Source organism: Megascapheus bottae, chromosome 5, assembly GCF_031878675.1.
Source record: "Megascapheus bottae isolate mThoBot1 chromosome 5, mThoBot2.hap1, whole genome shotgun sequence".
Taxonomy (NCBI): domain Eukaryota; kingdom Metazoa; phylum Chordata; class Mammalia; order Rodentia; family Geomyidae; genus Megascapheus; species Megascapheus bottae.
In genome coordinates, this window is record NC_143513.1 from 60,429,984 (window position 1) to 60,448,790 (window position 18,807).

The 18,807-nt window shown below is 41.0% G+C and overlaps 1 protein-coding gene across 2 annotated transcripts in view; it reads right to left on the minus strand.

Moving 5' to 3' along the window:
* Cttnbp2 (cortactin binding protein 2) overlaps positions 1-18,037 on the minus strand; it is a 129,345-nt gene extending 111,308 nt beyond the window's left edge. For both annotated transcript variants that reach the window (XR_016535547.1, XM_090333199.1), the window contains exons 1-2: positions 17,957-18,037; positions 5,833-5,940 (exon numbers count right to left, since the gene is read on the minus strand). Coding sequence is in view for 1 of the 2 variants with exons in the window: in XM_090333199.1 (XP_090189325.1) it covers positions 5,833-5,940; positions 17,957-18,037 (189 nt within the window). In the remaining variant the exon portion in view is untranslated. The remainder of the gene's footprint in view (positions 1-5,832; positions 5,941-17,956) is intronic.
* Between the last annotated feature and the right edge of the window lie 770 nt (positions 18,038-18,807).

The window sequence follows — 18,807 nt, forward strand, 5'->3', positions numbered from 1 at the left end:
AATTATTGCAAATGAGGGAAACCATTGGGCCTATGTTCCTTTGGGTCTTGCCAGGGATAATTTTTATAGTAAGTGGCTCCTCCCACACCTCCTCCTCAAGCTTTGCACTGATTGTTTGGTGGCTTGTGCATACAGTGCCCAGGTTTCTTTCATTAGTTGAGAAGATACTCTGAGCAGTATAGGAAGAAGTGTTTCAGTAAGAATTCCCAGCACTGTTGGAACAAAAAGCACCACATTCATTCTCTCCCTCTCATCTCTGGCAGTATCTATAAATTGTGGCACACCTTTCTCTTTGGGACCTCTGCCTACTGATTGGGCCCTCCCTTCCATCTGAGCTCAAGATATCCATGAACAAATCTAGGGAAGTATGATTTCCCCAAAAACATCGTTGGTCCGATTTAGAATAGTACTCTTCTCAATCTCTCTCATGATATCTTTCCTTTTTTTCTATAGTTAGGATTTATCATTGGTGACAGTCTCCATACTTTCAGTTTCTATGTTAGCAACTCCAACCTAATTCAGTATGTAAATAAATCAGAACCTTGTGTAGGAATTAGAAGAATAAATCTGTCAGCCAATCACAGGCTTGCGATTGAAAAGACCATACCCAAATAAGGCAAATACCTAGATGCAAACAATCAAGTTATTTCTGTAAACTTCCTTGTTCTGGCTATAAGTATTCTCTTCCCACAATGTCCAGCACAGCTCTCTGAACCTCTTTTGGTTCTGAGAACTGCTCAATTCATGAATAACCCTTTGCACAAACAAACAAACACTCAGCTATAACTTGCCTAAAGATTTTAAAATCAGTTTAGCATTCATCAATCCTACTGAAACTTAAGTTAGAGCCTTGTGAAAGAATTCCACTGTCAACTACTATAGGCTTGAGTGTTCTGGACATAACTAGAACATCATTAAGACAGTAAGAACAGATCATGTGATATGTGGATCTCTCTTCTTTCTCTACACTGTTTAAATATCACTTGAAATTAGTTTAATGTTAGCCTTATTCATTTAATCAAAAATCTATTTACAGGGTCTGGGAGTTTGGCCTCGTGGTAGAGTGCTTGCCTAACATGCACGAAGACCTGCGTTTGATTACTCAGTACCATACATAGAAAAAAGCCAGAATTGGTGCTGAGGCTCAGGTGGTAGAGCTCTAGCCTTGAGAAAGTACAAGGACAGTGCTCAGACCCTGAGTTAAAGCCCAGGACTACACAAAAAAATCTATTTACAATTCACTCTTTGAAAGATAGCAACAGAAATGTCTTACTTTTATTTTCCCAGAATGTCGTAACTAGAGAAGAGAAGTAGAATTTCCAGATTATTGCTACAGAATTACTCATAAATGTGAGGAGAGAAATTCCCACCAAAGCCCAGGATTTGTACCTTGAGAATCAAGTAACTAAAATGTTAGAATATATCAAGGGAGGTATTTTTTTTTACAGTATGGGGCTTGAATACTTGGCTTAAGCACTGTTCTTGGGCTTTCTCAAGGCTAGTGCTCTATCACTTGAGCCATAGCACCATTCTCGTCATTTTTCTATGTATGTGGTACCAAGGAATCGAACCCGTGTCTTCATGCATGCTACTCTATCACTAGGCCAAACTCCTGGCCCACACTCTGTATTTTTGAGTCACATGGAAATGATTGTAGAATTTAGCTCTTCATTGGAAAGTCCACATATTGGTACTTAAAAAAGTACAAAAGTATATTCATGGTTTCATACACGGTTACATCTACATCTAGCACAGGGCAGAGGCCAGTCACTGAGCTGTATCATTGCTTTCTCTCAGATAGCTCCATGAAATTAGTAAACCCTTTGCTTTAATGCTATTATCAACTTCATCCTCTTTCTGTAATATGCAAAAACAGCTTTTTATAGGGGGAAGGGACTAGTAGTCCTCCATTTAAAAAAAAAACAATTATCACTGCTAACAGTGTGTGTGTTTTGCTGATTGGACTGAACACAATAATAATTAAAATTCATTAGTTCTTTGTACTTTATGGAAACTGATGGGCTTGCATAAAAAAACAGCAAAGGCTGGGGAACACTCCTCCTTTTTTTACACATGAGCCTTATCTCAGTAGACACAGAAGAAAACACATTAATTTATGTTTTCATGAATTTCAGCTCTGCTCAGAAAATTAATTCACTCTTTAATTAAAATGAACAGCATGAGAAAGGATATGTTTTGGTCAATCAATTACCTGCATTCATAGAGAATTGTGAGGACAAAAGATTTCATGTTTTACTTATTTGAAACCAATAAAAAGCCAGGTTGGTACTCATTTTATCAGCATCAAGCAGACAACACATAAAAGGAACATTCACAATAATTTATCATACAAAAAAAGGTGTTTATAAATATTCTATTTAAAGAGACTGCCTTTGGATTAGAGGTCTAAAGAGTTTGAGGCACTGGATTCTATCCTCAGCACTGAAAACACAGACAGACAGACAGACAGACCATTTGTCTTTGCTCTGTGTCAAGATTTCTCCATTTAGCATTACAATTATAAGCATCTTTTAAATCATGAGTGTGAAAAGTAAGACATTTGACATACACATAAGAACCTAAAATATAATGTTTATGGCAAATTATGTGAAATGTTTTGAAAGGGTCTTGAAGTTTGTTAAAATAGGCATTTGTAAATTTATTTTGGCTTTGAAGAAGCAATAATTCATCAAAAAAGCGCTACATGCAAGTATATCTGAATTATTTGAGTTCTTACATTCACTTTAGCAAAAGTTGTTGTTGCTGCTGCTGCTGTTGTTTTAAGTGACCTGCCATTCACCAGTGTTACTTGAAAGTTTCCTCAACAGGGACTATTTTCCCCATAGGGAGAACTTCCTTGCTGGTTACCACTGGGAGCTGCTACTGGTGTGAAGGAAAAGGTCACTACAGGATGCTGCATAGGAGAAGTCCCTGGCCACAAAACACCCAGTTCCAAATGTCAATAGTACTGACATTGAGAAAAATCGGCATTTATTTAACAAAAAAAGGTATTAAAATGTCTTTTTTCGTTTACCCTTGAGCCCAAGGAACACATTAGATTTTTTTTAAAGATCACCTGAGGCAAACTCTGAACATATTAACAAGTCTGTAAAACAAAAATTTAGGTCTGAATGACCTGACTTACAACAACTAACTTTAAACTATATGAAATGAGGATATGTAATTTTCTAAACAGACACAAATTTTGGCAAAAACATATCTCCTCTTATGTGCGCTGCAGGCTGTATCTTTTCTTTTAACATGAACATTGTATATCTCAGGCCAGGCTAGAAATTTGGGTCCTACCTCAGACTCTGAGTGTTGAGATTATCTAGTTCAGCAAATGGTTACTCAAGGAAGGCGAGACATAAAAAGATACCACAGGATATTTTATAAGACAACATTAAACACAAGTAAAAACTCTCCATCTGGACTTTTGTAGATTGTTAAGTTACTCCAGTCCTCCTTCCTCCCACAGTACTTAGTCGATTTAGCCAAGGCCATTTTCTAGTCTCCGGGACAATTCTGTGTATCCACAATTTCTCACCAATGAGCCTGCTACACATGCCATGCTAAGGAAAGCATGTGCTTAAGACATGTTGTGATTTCAACTCCTCTTCTTCTCCCAAGACATACATTGGCTGTGAAACTGGCCTTCATCCAACTCCAACCATGCAGAGGCGGCCAAGTCTCTAGGAGAGGGGTATAATTCAAAAACAACCTGAGCCATTGAAAGACCACTTGGCATAGAACTGCTTCTCCAGCTGGGATCACTCACCTCCAGAATGTTATTTGAAAGTTAGAAATAAACTTCTACTGTATTTTAGCTCTCTTTGCTACAGTTGTTTTTATGTCAGTATAGAAGGTAATTCTTTATGTGATAGCCCCCACAGAGCTGTGAATACACTCTTCTTAAGGAAATGGCTAGTTTTTCTAAACTTGCAGTACCCAAAGTAATTGAAAGTCTGGATTATGCGATCTAGCTCTGAAATGTGTAAGGATTAAAATTCCTGGCTTTAAGGAAGTCAATTTTCATTTGTCTAAAGAACAAAGAGAAAATCTGAAGACAACTGACAAAGGAAGTTACTGCTTCAATGATATACACAGATAGACACACAGACAGACAGACAGACACACACACACACACACACACACACACACACACACACACACACACAACTTTTTATGTAAACCCAAGATAAAGAGAGAAGGCTAACCCATAGAAATGGGAAACTAAAACAGATCATTTTAATTTTTTTATAATTATAGCCTTTTTGTTTTATTTTTATTTTTAATTGTCAGGGTAACATATAGAGGGTTACAGTTACATTGGTCAGGTAGTGGGTGCCTTACTTCTCACACATTGATACCCCTTTCTCATGTTTTTGTCCCCATTCACTCTCCTCACCCCTCCCAATCATCATGTTTTCCTCCCTTCCCTTCCCTATTTTAAATAAACAAATAAATGTATATACAATATACCAGGTAACAAAGTCAAATCATATTATTTTTTTCTTGCTTAGACTGAGATAAAGATGCGAATGCTGGTAGTAAGATATGAAAGTCAAGAAATCTACAAACTACACAATAATCCTTATATACTAGATTACTGTTCCAGAACTTTTTGCCCAAAGCTAGCCTTCTATCACTGAGCCACAGCTCTCACTTTCTGCTTTTTGGTAGTAAACTGGAGATAAGAATCTCATAGACAGTCCTGTCTAGACTGGCTTAGAAATACAATTCTCAGATCTCAGTCTTTTATGCAGCTAGGACTTCGGCATGGTCCACTAGTGTTGGATTCTACTTCAGTTTTGAACACTCAGTTACATTTAATTCAAAAGGTTCTCTACCAATGTGGTTTTCAGATGATTTAGCCACCTCTCCTCAAGAACATCTTTCCAAAGCACAAACTGCAATGCATTTTCCTCAGGATTTCATTTGGGCATATACAAAGATATTTTCCTACCTTGTGTGAAAAAGAAGCAATCATTGGCAAAATGTTTCCCATGAGAGTAAATTAAAATTGATTATACTACAGCTGCTTCATGCAATATTGATTCTCTATCAATATAATTCTCTTTAAAATATATTTTCATCAATAAAAAATTTATGTTAGTTAGAAATGGTAGTGCAGACTTGTAATCCCATCACTCAAGAGGTATAGCAAGAGGAACTTGAGTTTATGTCCAGCCTGGGATGTGTGTGTGTGTGTGTGTGTGTGCGTGTGTGTGCACGTATGTGTGTGCGCTGTGCACGCACACACACGTGCACACACACACATTTAACTAAAAATGTAACATATACAAAGATACATGAGGATTTCTTTCATACTTTTTTATGCCAGTACTGAATCTTAAACCACAGGGTCTCACATTTTCACCTGGCTTTTTCACTCAGAGCTGGTATTCTACCACCTCAGTCAAGCCATCAGCCCAACATTTTGCTGGTTAACTGAAGACTGATTCCCAAAGCTATTTCTGCACAGACTGGCTTTGATCTTGATCCTCGAAATCTCAATCTCTTGAGTAGCCAGGAGTACAGTCATGAGCCATCAGCATCCAAGCAGAAAAAGATCTGTAAAATCCAATAGCTCTTTCTCAAGTCTACCATATGAAACAATTTGTTCTCTGTCCCCATCACCAACCAGCAACTGACATCGGCACTTGGCTTATGAAGGTTATGGATTCATGTTTTGCATCAGTGGCATATGTGTTACCCTGAGGTAACATTTAAAATCTATTTTGTTTCCAAAGCCAAGAAATAGCAGCTCTTCCATTGGCTTGTGAAAAGAAGGTGGCCCAGCATGGAGCATAGTTTCTAGAGTGTTCTTACCCGCAGGGCCTCAATAACAAGGTCTCTGGCCTCCAGCTCCCCTTCCATCACACTGAGAAGCATGCGGAGCTCTGGTTTACTGAGGGTATCCACATCGAACTCTTTTCTCTGAAACAAATTGAAAATAAATGTAATGAATAGGTGAAAAGATACATACAACCTAGAGGGACCAGTAGATGATTTGACCCTGTGTCTCAGGAAATGCAGGCGGTTCTGAGGTACCTTTACCTCTAGAGGGAGAGGTAAAAGCTGGAAGGCCACTTTCCCAAATTTCCCCTAGAAGAAGCTACAGCTCTCTAGCAGGCCTGCACACCTGGATTCTATCACCAAATTATGCATCAGGGATTTCAAGTCTCTGGAGTCTCTATCAAAATAAGCCTGGTATGTGGGGGTGAGGAGTTTCATGGGTAGCAAAGAAAACACAGATGCATTCCTAGAAGGGCCCCAACATAAAGGCTCCTGGGAGGTTATTATAAATTCCAGGACATCCAATAATAACAGGTTATGTTTATAGAACACTGCAATAGAGGCCACTAGCTGGCAATATCTGGCCCACAGATGTGTAGTACTCAGGTCACACACACAGAAAAAGTTTCCCCCTCCATTTGACCAACACTAAAATAAAATAAAATATAAAATAATAGAATACTATAAAATAAAAAATCCAAATCCCTAAAGTCCATATCTGTGTGACTCCCAGATCCACACTGCCACAGAACAAATTTCCACAGAATCTAAGAATCATGCTCAATTTACAAATGATATACAGAGAGAGAAAGAGAGAAAGAAAGGGAGGGAAAAGAGCAGATTAACCTTTAATAAACTTAGATTGCTACTCTTAGGAAGTTAACTGGGCCTATAGTAAAGCAGGCTGTAGGGTTACCTAAGACCTTTCTTAAGCAAAATCTACTTATCACTCCATAAGGAAAATTAAGCAGAGACTAGTGACTAGAAGAAGCAGCCTCCAGGGACTAGGCTACACCAGGAAGTAACTGCACAATTGCCCCCAAGGGCAAAATTCCTCACCTAAGTTTCTCTTGACCCCAGTATTTTCTTCCCTAGATTAATAGCCTCTGCCAAACATCTTATGTCATGGCTTCAGCTTTCACTGAGACACTGAGCTTTCAGTTCTTTTGTCTTCAGAATCTCCAGTGTCTTTCCTCATAGCAACTTTTATAACTGGGTTTCTTCTGATACAGCTGGAACTGATTCAGGATCTGCTGGCTCATTCCATCCAGGCCTGGTTAGCACAAAGCCTGAGGGTATCCACCCAAGCTACTCCTCCCTTTATGAAGAAGACCACGTGACAAACCCAGATACCATCCTAGCCACTAAGGGCATCTGCAAATGTCTCTCACACTCAGATGAAGCTGTTTATTAGTACATTCCAGGACTTGCCCTTCACAAGTGCATATAGCATCCAGTGGTTTCCACAGGGTTCTCAAAGAACCAAATCTACTCCATGTGGTATCATCATTCTTAATTTTCAGATAAGGAAACCACAAAATCAGGAAAGCCAACACACACAAACACACACACACTCAGATGGACTGTGCAACCGGTAGACGGTAAAACCAGGATATATAAATGAGTGTTGTAGCTTGTGACACACCCAATCCCACAGCCTCAACATTCCAAAATGAGCTCTGTAAGGACAGATGAAATGGGTACCATTCCACCATCCAAGAAGAAATAGTTTGGCACTCACATGTGTAACAGTTGGCCATCCCTGTGAACACACAGAAGCAAAGATAGCAAATACCATAGATGATTCTAGGGGCTTTCACAAGGCATGGACAGAATTCACGTATCTTATTTCAAAAGAATTTTCTGGAAGGAGATAGGTGGCATAAAAGGAAAAGATAACACCAAAGTCACCTACCAGAGTTAGATCACTCATACAGGAAGATGTTTTAAAGGACCTCTTTAAAAAAAAAAAAAAAAAAAAAAACACCTTCTTTTTGCACATGCACTGAGCAGAGCAGTCTTTGTGAAGGTAGGCCTGAGGATGAAAACCCCTATAGCAGTCCTAAATGCTAGGTTGTTCTAGGACACCATTGCTTAAGGAGGCTAATTTAGGCGATATCTGCTGTGAATACTAAAATCAATATTCCAGGTCTCAAATTCTAAGTATTATCATAGATAGTCATATAATCGCTCTAAAATTTTGGAAGACTCTTGGAATTTATTATTATTATTAGTAGTAGTATTATTAAAATGAATGAATATAGCTATGTAGGATTCAACTCCTAAAATGTCTTGTTTGGTATGGAGAGTGAGGAAAGGAGATTTTGCCTTTCTAACACGTCCTACTGATGTTGATGATCAAACACTATATTTTAGGAAGCATGTCTGTAACCTATCTGACCCTCTATTGCTCATCTGTATAGGGGAAATCCTAACCTCTCCGTGCAAAGTCTTTTTGTGCTGGATTAAACGAGCCTATATAAATGAAGTAAGCACTAAATGAAGGCAGCCAATTGTTTTTAATAACCCAGATGATGTTTCATGCAGGGAGAGGTGGGTCACTGGGTAAAAGCCTGTTTCTTTGAAAACCTACCAGGCCACATCCTATAAGCTCAGTTTATTGACTATGATGAAAGACTGATTTTATCCTGGGGTTTTTCCCACTGAGATGGGAGAGTAAGCTGCAATTCCTGTGTGCTTTGGAAAGTAATGTTTTATTAATGTGTTGCTGCTGATTGGTCTAAAGATTTCAATTAACTGAACCTTTTCCCTAAAGCTTCACAAACATATCACTCCATTTTAAAAAACTAGTAAGTAATAAAAGACATTACTAAGGCTCTGGTTCATGTTTAAGTCAGGAGAGACTGTCCTACTTTCATGCTCTTCAGCATCATAACATGTGACTGCCACCAACATTTCAGTTTGTCAACCTATCATCACCAATAAAGGGGCAATTCATTAAAGAAAAAAAAAAAAACAAAACAAAAACATAGCTGGGGCCAGGAGTGCTAGTGTGGTTGAGTGCTTGCCTAGCATGTACAAAGTCCAGGGTGTGATTCCCACATACATAGAAAAAGCTGGAAGTGGTGCTGTAGCTCAAGTGGCACAGCACTAGCCTTGGGGAAAATGTATCCAAGGAAACAGTTCCCAGGCCCTGAGTTCAAGGCCCAGGACTGGTTAAAAAAAAAAATAGAGCTACATGATTCTTGCCAAACCATAGGTTATATTTCACAAAATGTTAAAATATATATACATATATGGTATATTATATATACATTTGTTTGAAATAGGAAAGGCAAGGGGGAAAACAAGATGATTGGGAGGGGCTGGGGAAGGGAAATGGGGACAAATAACCATGAGAAGGGGTATCAATGTGTGAGAAGTAATACACCTACTACCTGGCGATTGTAACTGTAACCCTTCTATACATTAACCCAACAATAAAAAAGAAAAACAGAAAAAAATAGAAGTATATATCTGGCTCTCATCACAATGTATTACATGAAATCTTAGTTTAATGCATCTTTCTGTGTCTTTTCCTACCCATTCCTTGCCTTTTGGCAAGGAAATCACAAGTACATATTCAGTAATTCAGTGACATTTTTATCCTTAGAATTTATGTCATAAGTGCTTACAGACTGGGCTTTATTGTGGAACTTAGTTGGCTCCTTTAAAATAGAATGCAAAACCCTTAGTGTCATTACATAGTAATTGAAAGTTAAAAGAAAAACATGACAAAAAAAATCAAACAGGAATGCTAGTATTCAATTCCAGGAAATACAGCAGAAAACCACTTGAGAATCACCTATGATATAAAAACCTGGCATAGGGTTCAAGCTAACTCAGCCTGGTCAAACAGAAGGACACCATTTGGGGATAAAATCAATTGTGTGTTAATTTACTGCATCTTGATATGTACTTACTGAATAATGATTTTGCATGCTATTTATTGTATAGCATGCATACTATATCCAGGTATTAAATAATAGAGACAAACCATCCCCAGCTCATTGCATTCATCAGTTTTGCACAGCTCTGAATTATCTGAGTAGGAGTGAGTAGTATATTCATCTGAATTTTCTCATACAGGCTCACTGAGACAGAAAGAACAGGCAAAACTAAACCTGAATATGTTAAGTCTTAGTAAGCTGCCTGAACAACACACAGGCAATCTCTACGTCCTCCTTAAATCTTACTCCACATCTAAAATGTTAAGTTTCTGTAGGGAATTCTAAGCCCATCCCAAACAGAGCCAGAAAACGCCTTGCCTGTATCCTTGAAGAATTAATGACATCAGTCCACTGATTGGTTGTCAAAATGCCTTGAAAAATAATCAGACCTGCTATGGCAGAAATGCTCCTTCAGTCTTTGCCTGAACACACAGAGTTATTTCAGAGTGACTCACTGAAAATCTGTTTACCATGCACACAGGGGTCACTTTTTTTTTTTTTTTTTGGCTATTAACCACCAATATTAAGACACTCTCTTAAATTTTAAAACCCAGTAGGTTGCACCATATTTGACCAATACCTTTAAGAGAGAAAGAAGAATGTCAGGAAATGGAGTAGAAGGAGAGGTAAGGGCTGTGGCTAATGAACAATCATCAGAGGAGCCAGTCGTTTCATTTGTTTGGTTCTCAATACAACGAGAATGTTGAACCAAGCGATCTATAAAATCTCCTCCAGCCCACAAATGTCCTGAATTCATGTACATCAGAGTAAGTAGATTACTAGACTGAGGAAATTTAGGTCATGCTCTGAAATCAAAAAGCCTTTGAGAAGTACCTGAGGCAAATTGATTTTGCCTCTTTATTCAGAAATTACAGAAATATATCTTTCTCCCAGTTTAATAGTATATGCTGATAATTAATAATTCATTTATAACTCTCAATAAGCAAGATTTACATTTTCGGGTTAATAGAGATGTGACAGAGAAGCAACAAAACATCTTGAATTTTGAGATCAATGCTGGACTCATAAAAAAATAAGTTCAATTTTCTAAGTATAAGAAAACATGCTTTCAAATTACTTAACAGTATTTCTTGCATTGAGTTTATTCCCACTGGTCCTTCTCTCTATGTAGTTTTCCTGACAAGGCTACCTGCCTCTAATTCTGCTCTCACAATTCCTCCTTTTTCTTTCTCAGTCATCTAGTTCCCACGTTTCCTCAAAAGTCAGCTCCAATCCAACTTCCGTATGCCAGCATAGACCTGAAGTCCTTCATTCTCTCAATTCATTGTAAGAGCCTTCTATAATCTTGTCCATCATGCCTGCTGTGAGCATTTCCTCAAAATGTTACACTTATTTATATATTTGGTGCCCTAACCTTACATATGTCAAGGAAGCAATATATTACATCTTCACATGAGTTTACCTAATGTGTATGTCCCTTTCTCTAACTTTTCCTATTATTTACCTAATGTGCATACCATAACATAGAAAGCACAGGATGGTATAAAGTACAATGTTTCAGTCTACTTTAAGAACAATTAAGATACAATGTGACAATCCAATTTAGGACAACTAAATAAGAGGAATAAAATCATCCACTCATTGTTTCCAAAATCATTGAGAGCAATGTAAACAAAGAAGACTTTAAAAACTATATAGTGAGAGCATAGGAGTTTATGTATACCAAATGAACCATACTGGCAGGGAGGGGTCTTCCCTGCAAGGCAAGCAACTCAGCAACTCAGTGAGTGTGTTGGGAGGAGGTAATACTGACTAGCAAACAATGTCAGGAAGGAAACCTGCTGAGGGAGGTTAACTAATTTTAACCCAGAGAAAACTAGACTGAAAAGCAGAAAGCTCAGTCAGGATTTGCAGCCTTGGATAATTAAGTCCAGCTACCTCCTTTTTTTCCTTTCAGACTTCTTCTCAGTTCCCATTTCCTCATTGGTGGAGAGGAAAACTCATCATAGGAAAAACTAAAGTATATTTCCATGCAAACTCAGCTTTCAGTGTTCTATCCAGCTGGACATGGGAGACTGATGAGCCCCAAAGGAGGGGGCGTCCAGACCCAATAATTGTTCTTTATGAAGCTTGAAATGGAGACTGTCGTGTTGATTATTATCTGTGGGGCAAAGTCAGCATGCTGAGTTTCAAATAAAGAGGCTGGGACAGGAAGGGTGGATGATAACCTTATATACACATCCTCAACCTAGTTAGGCAAAGAAAACAATTTCCCTTTAAATTAGCACATCTACATTGTTGACATCATACCATAGAAAGCAGTGGTAATGTGATCTCATCTTTGTACATGCTACTTGTTACAGATTAAACTAAATAGTGTAAAAGCCTTTAATACTAATGCCAACATCATTTCTCATTTCTTGTAGCAAAAAGAAAAGCCAAGTTTCCTTTTATGTAGTATAAACGCCTAGCAAAGACACTTCTGTGGAGAATCCAAATCAAAAGTCCTTAAATAAAGCCTTTCTAAAACAACATTCAAGTGGGCTTAGAACACGAGCTTAGAATATAGACAGAGACAGGACTAATACCTAGGCCTGCACATTGAAAGCTCAATTCCAGTCTCACATTCTGTACAGTTACCAACAATTCAAAAGCTTTGCCAAATCTCTTCCTTTTGCTACACTCTTTCCTTTTATTTCCTTTTCCTGTGTTTTCTGTTTCTTTCTTATCCTCATACCTCTTATTTTCACATCCATCCTAGTACCCCTATGTTCTTAGCCTCTGATCAATGTGGAAAAAAGACAGCTCCAAGACAGAAACTAATAATGTTGGAAAAAATCTAGAAAGAATTTTGATGCCATTTTTAAAAATATATGTTTGGAAATGGAAGACATAAAAATGGGGAGGGAATATCAACGGACTGGATATAAATCTGAGTAGCAATCCTTGCCTTGTATGTACCAAGACCCTCAGGTTGGAAAGGAACAGAGGAAAGGAAAGGGGGAGGGAGGGAGAGTAGGAAGGAGGCAGAAAGAGAAATCTTTGGATTTAAAGTCTGTGTAATCCATCACGTTAGTTATTACCCAAACTTCAAGCCAATAGTTTCATTACAATTTCATAATACACCAGTTAGAATTTCCAATTTGCCAATTAATGGTATGTACTAGGTAGCAGCTTTCCTCATTCAGTAAGCATCTGCAGAACACATATGATGTCCTGGCACGATGAGGTCATCTTCACTTTCCTTTACAAATAAATCTGGCTACTTTCCATGAAGCAGGAATCTGTTCTCCTCCAGCCACAACCTGGCTATCCATATTACCTGTTAATAACTGGGGGTGTGAGGGCCACCAAGCATTTCCTCAACTCCTAAGGTTTTCTGAAGGTCATGAACATAAGGTTATCAGGCAATCTAGCCTAAGAATTGATACCAGCAGGGCAGTTATTTTTCTCTACATAACATTGTTCCTGTGAGAAATGCAACAAGAGCAAAAATATAAAGTCCCCAAACAGAAGAATACAAGAAATGAAAAGCCAGTGAATCACCCCTGTAATCCTAACTACTCAGGAAGCTGAGATCTAAGGATTCCCAGTTTAATGCTGGCCTGAGCAGGAAAGTCTTATAAGACTTATAAGTCTTATAAGACAGTGACCAAAAATCTAGAAGTGGAGTAGGGCTCAAGTGGTAAGAGTACTTACTACCTTGAGTGAAAAAGCAAAGCGACAAGGATGAGTTGATCCTAGGACTGGTGCACACACACATAATTTTCAAGCTCCTTTTCTAAAGTGCATATGTGAGGCTGAAGTAGAAACTCTTACATTCCTCTGTGAAAGCCTCTTACATGGGAGAACTGCAAGTATCCCATCACCTCCCTTCATCTCTGTCCACATCCACCATAAATGCTCCCATGACTCTATTCAAGTTTCCAGATCCTTCCTCTAGGAAACTTCTCTCTACTTATACCTCCTATAACTTATACTGCAAGTCATTTCTTCCTCTCATGACACCACAATCTGATTTCATTCAACAATGTAAATCATCATCTACTTCTGTCATGTGATACTTGGGGTAAGAGAAATGTTACCCATGACTCTCTCTATCATGGTTAAAAGTTCAGTGAAATGTATTATATCTACATTATTTCCTCCTAGCATTTACTGTCAATATTCAATAGTTGCCATACAATTACAACCTAGATTTTAAAAAGCCAAGTGTGATCGTCTATGTGTGCAATGCTTGCTGCTAATAGAGAGGTTGTAGCAGCAGGACAAGTTGAAGACCAGCCTTAGCCACGCTAAAACTGCTACATAGTGAAAATCTGTCATAAAACGTAAGATTCTTCTTTTTTTTGCCAGTCCTGGGCTTGAACTCAGGGCCTGAGCACTGTCCTTGGACTTTCTCAAGGCTAGATCTCTACCACTTGAGCCTCAGCACCACTTCCAGCTTTTTTCTATGTATGTGGTACCGAGGAATGGAACTCAGATCTTCTTGCATGCTAGGCAAGCACTCTACCACTAGGCGAAACCCCCAGCCCCTTCTTCTTCTTCTTTTTTTTTTTTTTTAAGGAGGCAGTGGAGCTTTGGCTCAAAGTAGAGCAAAAATAGCTCTGGGACAGTGCCCAGGCCCTGAATTCAAGTTCCGTGCAATCTACCAAAAAGAATAAAAGGAAAGAAAAGAAAAAAAATATAGGTTTAAAAATCTTTAGCCAAACACCAGTGGCTCATGTCTATAACCCTAGCTACTCAAGAGGTTTAGATGTTAGAATTGAAGTTCAAAGCCAGAACAGGCAAAAAGTCCATGAGACTTTGTGGGGGGGAGAGGAGGGGTGGGGGTGGGTGTGTGCATGCCCACCATTCTGGGGCTCCAATTCTGGGCTTGGGCACTGTTCCTGAGCTTTCTTTTTGCTCAAAGCTGGCACTCTACCACTTAAGCCACAATGCCACTTGTGATTAATTAGAGATAAAAGTCTGGGACTTTTCTGCCTGGGTTAGCTCCAAACCAGATCTCAGCCTCCTCAGTAGCTAGACTTGCAGATTTGAGCCACTAGAGACACTTATCTCCAATTCACTACCAGAGAAAAGGGGGTGGAGAGTAGAGCTGTGGCTCAAAGTGGTAGAGAGCTAGCCTTGAGCAAAAGGGCTGGGGGGACAGCACCCAGACCCTGAGGTCAAGCCCAATAACCTACAGAAAAAAAGACCTTTATACATTATTTTTACATTTAATACTGTCACCTAAAAATTAATTTCAGTAATTAATTTAATAACACTGCTGATCATTTTAAAGAAAAGGATTGTTCAGCTTTCTCCTTGTCACTATCACTATGGTAACAAAATTTATAACTACTTTTTACATATTAGTTGCTCCAAAAAATCCCAGAATGAGAGGAATGTTAGTTGGTTTTCCAAATATAGCTCTAATAAGATCGCCATTTTCCTTGCACTCCTAAATTCTTTGGTGACAATAAAACAGGAAGATTTCCTGTTTTCCCTACTGTCTTATCCATTAGCATGTATTTTCAGAGTTGAAACAGCAAATATGGCCTATAAAAGTCATCACATTTGGCTAAGGCACTGAAAATAACCCAGGTCTCCCGGCACGGTTCACAGAAACGACTATTAATATGATCCTGTTGAATAATGTAGCTGTGTTAGCCAGCTTTACGCTTGGGATGCTTTTAGGATTTAAACAGCTAAGAACAAGGATCACAAACTAAATTTAAAACATTCCACTGAAAATTATATTAAACTGAAAACTATAAATTAAACTTGTTCCTAGGCAACAATCTAAATAGTCAAAACTTAGTGAAAACATTCACTTTTAAAAATAGCCTACTGCTTTGGAGGCCCCATTGGCTCCACACTGCCAAATGTATATATAAAAAGGCACAATATGTAAACCAATTAGAAATGAAATAAATCTCTACAATGCAAAAAGGAATTGCTTATTACTTCTTTTAAGAAGGTTCTCCATTAACAAGAACCGCAAATGCCTAAGTATATCTTTAATTTTCAATTATAAGATAATCAATTACCAAAAAAAGAAAAACAAAAACAAGAATCTTTACTTAGCTTTAAAAAAAATCAGCTTATAGGATCAAGCAGTGATATAAGAGCCTTTTCAAATAAATATATATGGAAAAAATAAAAGCCTAGTTTTATTGCATAAAAAGTAATCACGAAAAAGCTGATTTTAAAAAGAATAAGTTTTAAAAGTTATTTTTAGACAAGAACTTTAAAAGAGCCTCTGCAATTCATAAAGGAGGTTCATTTTCACAGGGTTGTCCTTGGTTATTCCTATTAGCAAGAGTAAAATGTTCAAATCCCTTTCTATCAGCAGTGAAAACGAAGACTTCTAACATTTTTTTTTTTTTTGCCAGTCCTGGACTTTCTCAAGGCTAGAGCTCTACCACTTGAGCCTCAGCACCACTTCCGGCTTTTTTCTATGTATGTGGTAACAAGGAATCAAACCCAGGTATTCGTGCATGCTAGGCAAGCACTTTAACCACTAGGCCAAACTCCTGGCCCAACTTCTAACATTTTTAAACACTGATTTCATTAATACAAAAGAATCTTCCTGGCAATAAGGTTCTGCTTACAATCTATCCAAATGAAACTATCAGCTACATAGCATAAATCTGATGCCTATGTGTGGTTGGTCAGGTGATTAAGATACAGAGAGCAGCACAAAGAAGAACATTTTAAGTGTGTTGAAACAAAATTCTGTTTTGTGGGGGCAGTCAACCGGCACACCTCTTTTTTTTGGGGGGGTCTCCTGGTCCTTTATCATGTCTGGAAAATGAGGACATCCAATCACTTCAACTTCCCAGAGAGGATTACCGTTTTTAACAGCGACCTTCCTCTGAGCTTCTGATAGAGAAATCTACTAGTGGAAAGGTTTCATTTGAAATCTTAAAAGACTCTTTTTTAAATCTCATTTTCCATGCAAAGATGGGAAAGTCAGTTTTCATGAGAAGTTTTAGTTCAGTATCTGCCAAGAATCTCCGCAGCTTCCCCCTTCCTTCCCTTACTCAAGCTCTGCTCCTCCATCCAAGGACCTTCCTCCACATCTCTCCTCTCCCTGTAGACAAGCCCTACCTCCAGAGGTGGGAGGAGTACAAGAAGTCCAGGCTCCGGATCGCCCGGGCCCTACCCAGCTCCGCTGCTCAGGTAGTGGGAGGGAGACACTGGAGAGGGCGTCCACACCCGGCATCACTCCATCCCACCGGGGATGGAGACCAGCCATGAGTGGGAGGCTCTCTCTCCTTCGTCTGCCTTATCTTTTGACAGAAATTCGCAGTGGCTCCTGCGAAGCCACTTTTCAATCCCGGAAAACGTGTCATCTCCACCCTAGAAGAAAGTGGGTCCAGCTCTCCTGCAGGGTAAGTAAGGACTGGAAACCAAGGGCGAGCGTCTGGTGCCCGGGGTATTCAGGATGTATAAACCAGGATCAGCCAAGTGCATTCGGCTTCTAGACCCCAGCGAAGGGGAACAATGTCTGGAGACCTGGTGGCAGAACTCCCCCCTCCCTCCCTCCCCGGGGCGCTGGGCACCGCGGAAAGATCCACACCAACAGGCGCTGGAGCAGCAGGCAGCCAAGGACGCAAAGTGCTGGAAACCAGCGGCAGCAGCGCCCACGGCTGGGCACGGGGCCTCTCCCAGTGGGCCTCCGGAAGGCTCATGCGCACACGCACACACACACACACACACACACACACACACACACACACACACACACACACACACACACACACCATCCCCACACCTGCTTAGCGCTGGCTCGCCCCCTCCCTGCTCTCCGGGTCCACGGAGAGGTGCCAGGCACCCCGCGATACGCGCTCCCAGCCACGCGCGCAGCCAAGAGGTGAACAATGGGGGTCAGATTCTCCCGGAAACACGGAGCCTTCCCCCGGCTCCGATTCCCCGCAGCACGGGGAGTGGTCGTGGGGTCGCCACGGACGCGCGAAGGGGAGCTCACCCCCCCATACAGGATGGCCTCTTCGCCTCATTCGAACGCGCCCCTGCCCCTGGAGACACCCCGAGGGACAGGACACCCCGACCACGGGAAACACCAGGGAAAGGGCTCCCCGAACAAGGGTGGCGCCGGGAACCCGAGACCCCGGGGAAGACGCATCCCGGGGGACGTCCCGGAGGCGTCACTGCAAGGTCCAGCAGGGACCGCGGAGCAGCCCCCGGCCCGCGTCCCCACTCCCCCCCCACGGCCCGCGCTCTCCCGGGAACTCGGTTACCGCCGCGTCCGCCGTGGCCCCGGCCGCGTCCTCCGGGGCGCGGGACAAGTCGGGCTCGCAGCTCGCGCCGTCCGTCGCCATCTTCGCGCAGCAGCGGATCCCAATGCGAGCTCGGAGCGGCGGCCGGGGCTCAGCCCTCGGGGTGCAGGCGGCGTGAACCCGCGGCTGACCGCGGCGGCGGGCGCTCGCAGACTCGGAGCGCAGGGACACCGACCGCGCTCCCTCCGCCCGTCGCCGCCGCCGCCCCCGCCACCGAACTCGAGGCGCGACGGCACCGCGCGGCCACGCCCCGGCTCCGCCTCGCCCGCCCGGCCCCGCCCCGCTGGCGGGGCCCGCGGTAGTCCGGGCAGGGGAAATGGGCTCGCCCACTGGCCCGCGCGGCTCTGCGGCACGCAGACCTGCTTCAGAGGCTCAGAGCCGCCGGCCTACGGATGTGAACTCTGGAAGGGCCAGGAAAATCCTTCCCTTCCCTCCACCCCCGCCCTCAGCGATCACGTCAGGAATCTTTCTCCCGTTCTCAAATTTCCTGGTTGCCAGAGGGCTTTTTTATCCTCTTGGGACCAGTACACCTGGCTTTGTTTTCACCATTCTATTGTCAAAACCCTAGTGCTTCACTAAAGTAGATGAAAACCATGTGTCCTGTTAGATATACCTATATATAATATGTTATATATACATAACACGTTAGTATACATATGATTACTACACTTTATTTGGTACCGTGATGTAACAATTCCCTTTTCAAGAAAGATGGAGAGATGTTCTCCCCATACACAGCGCAGTGCACACATGCCTGAGATCCCCTCTGAAAAAGCGTTAGAGGCTATCGCTTTCTTAAGGAAGCCCTTTAT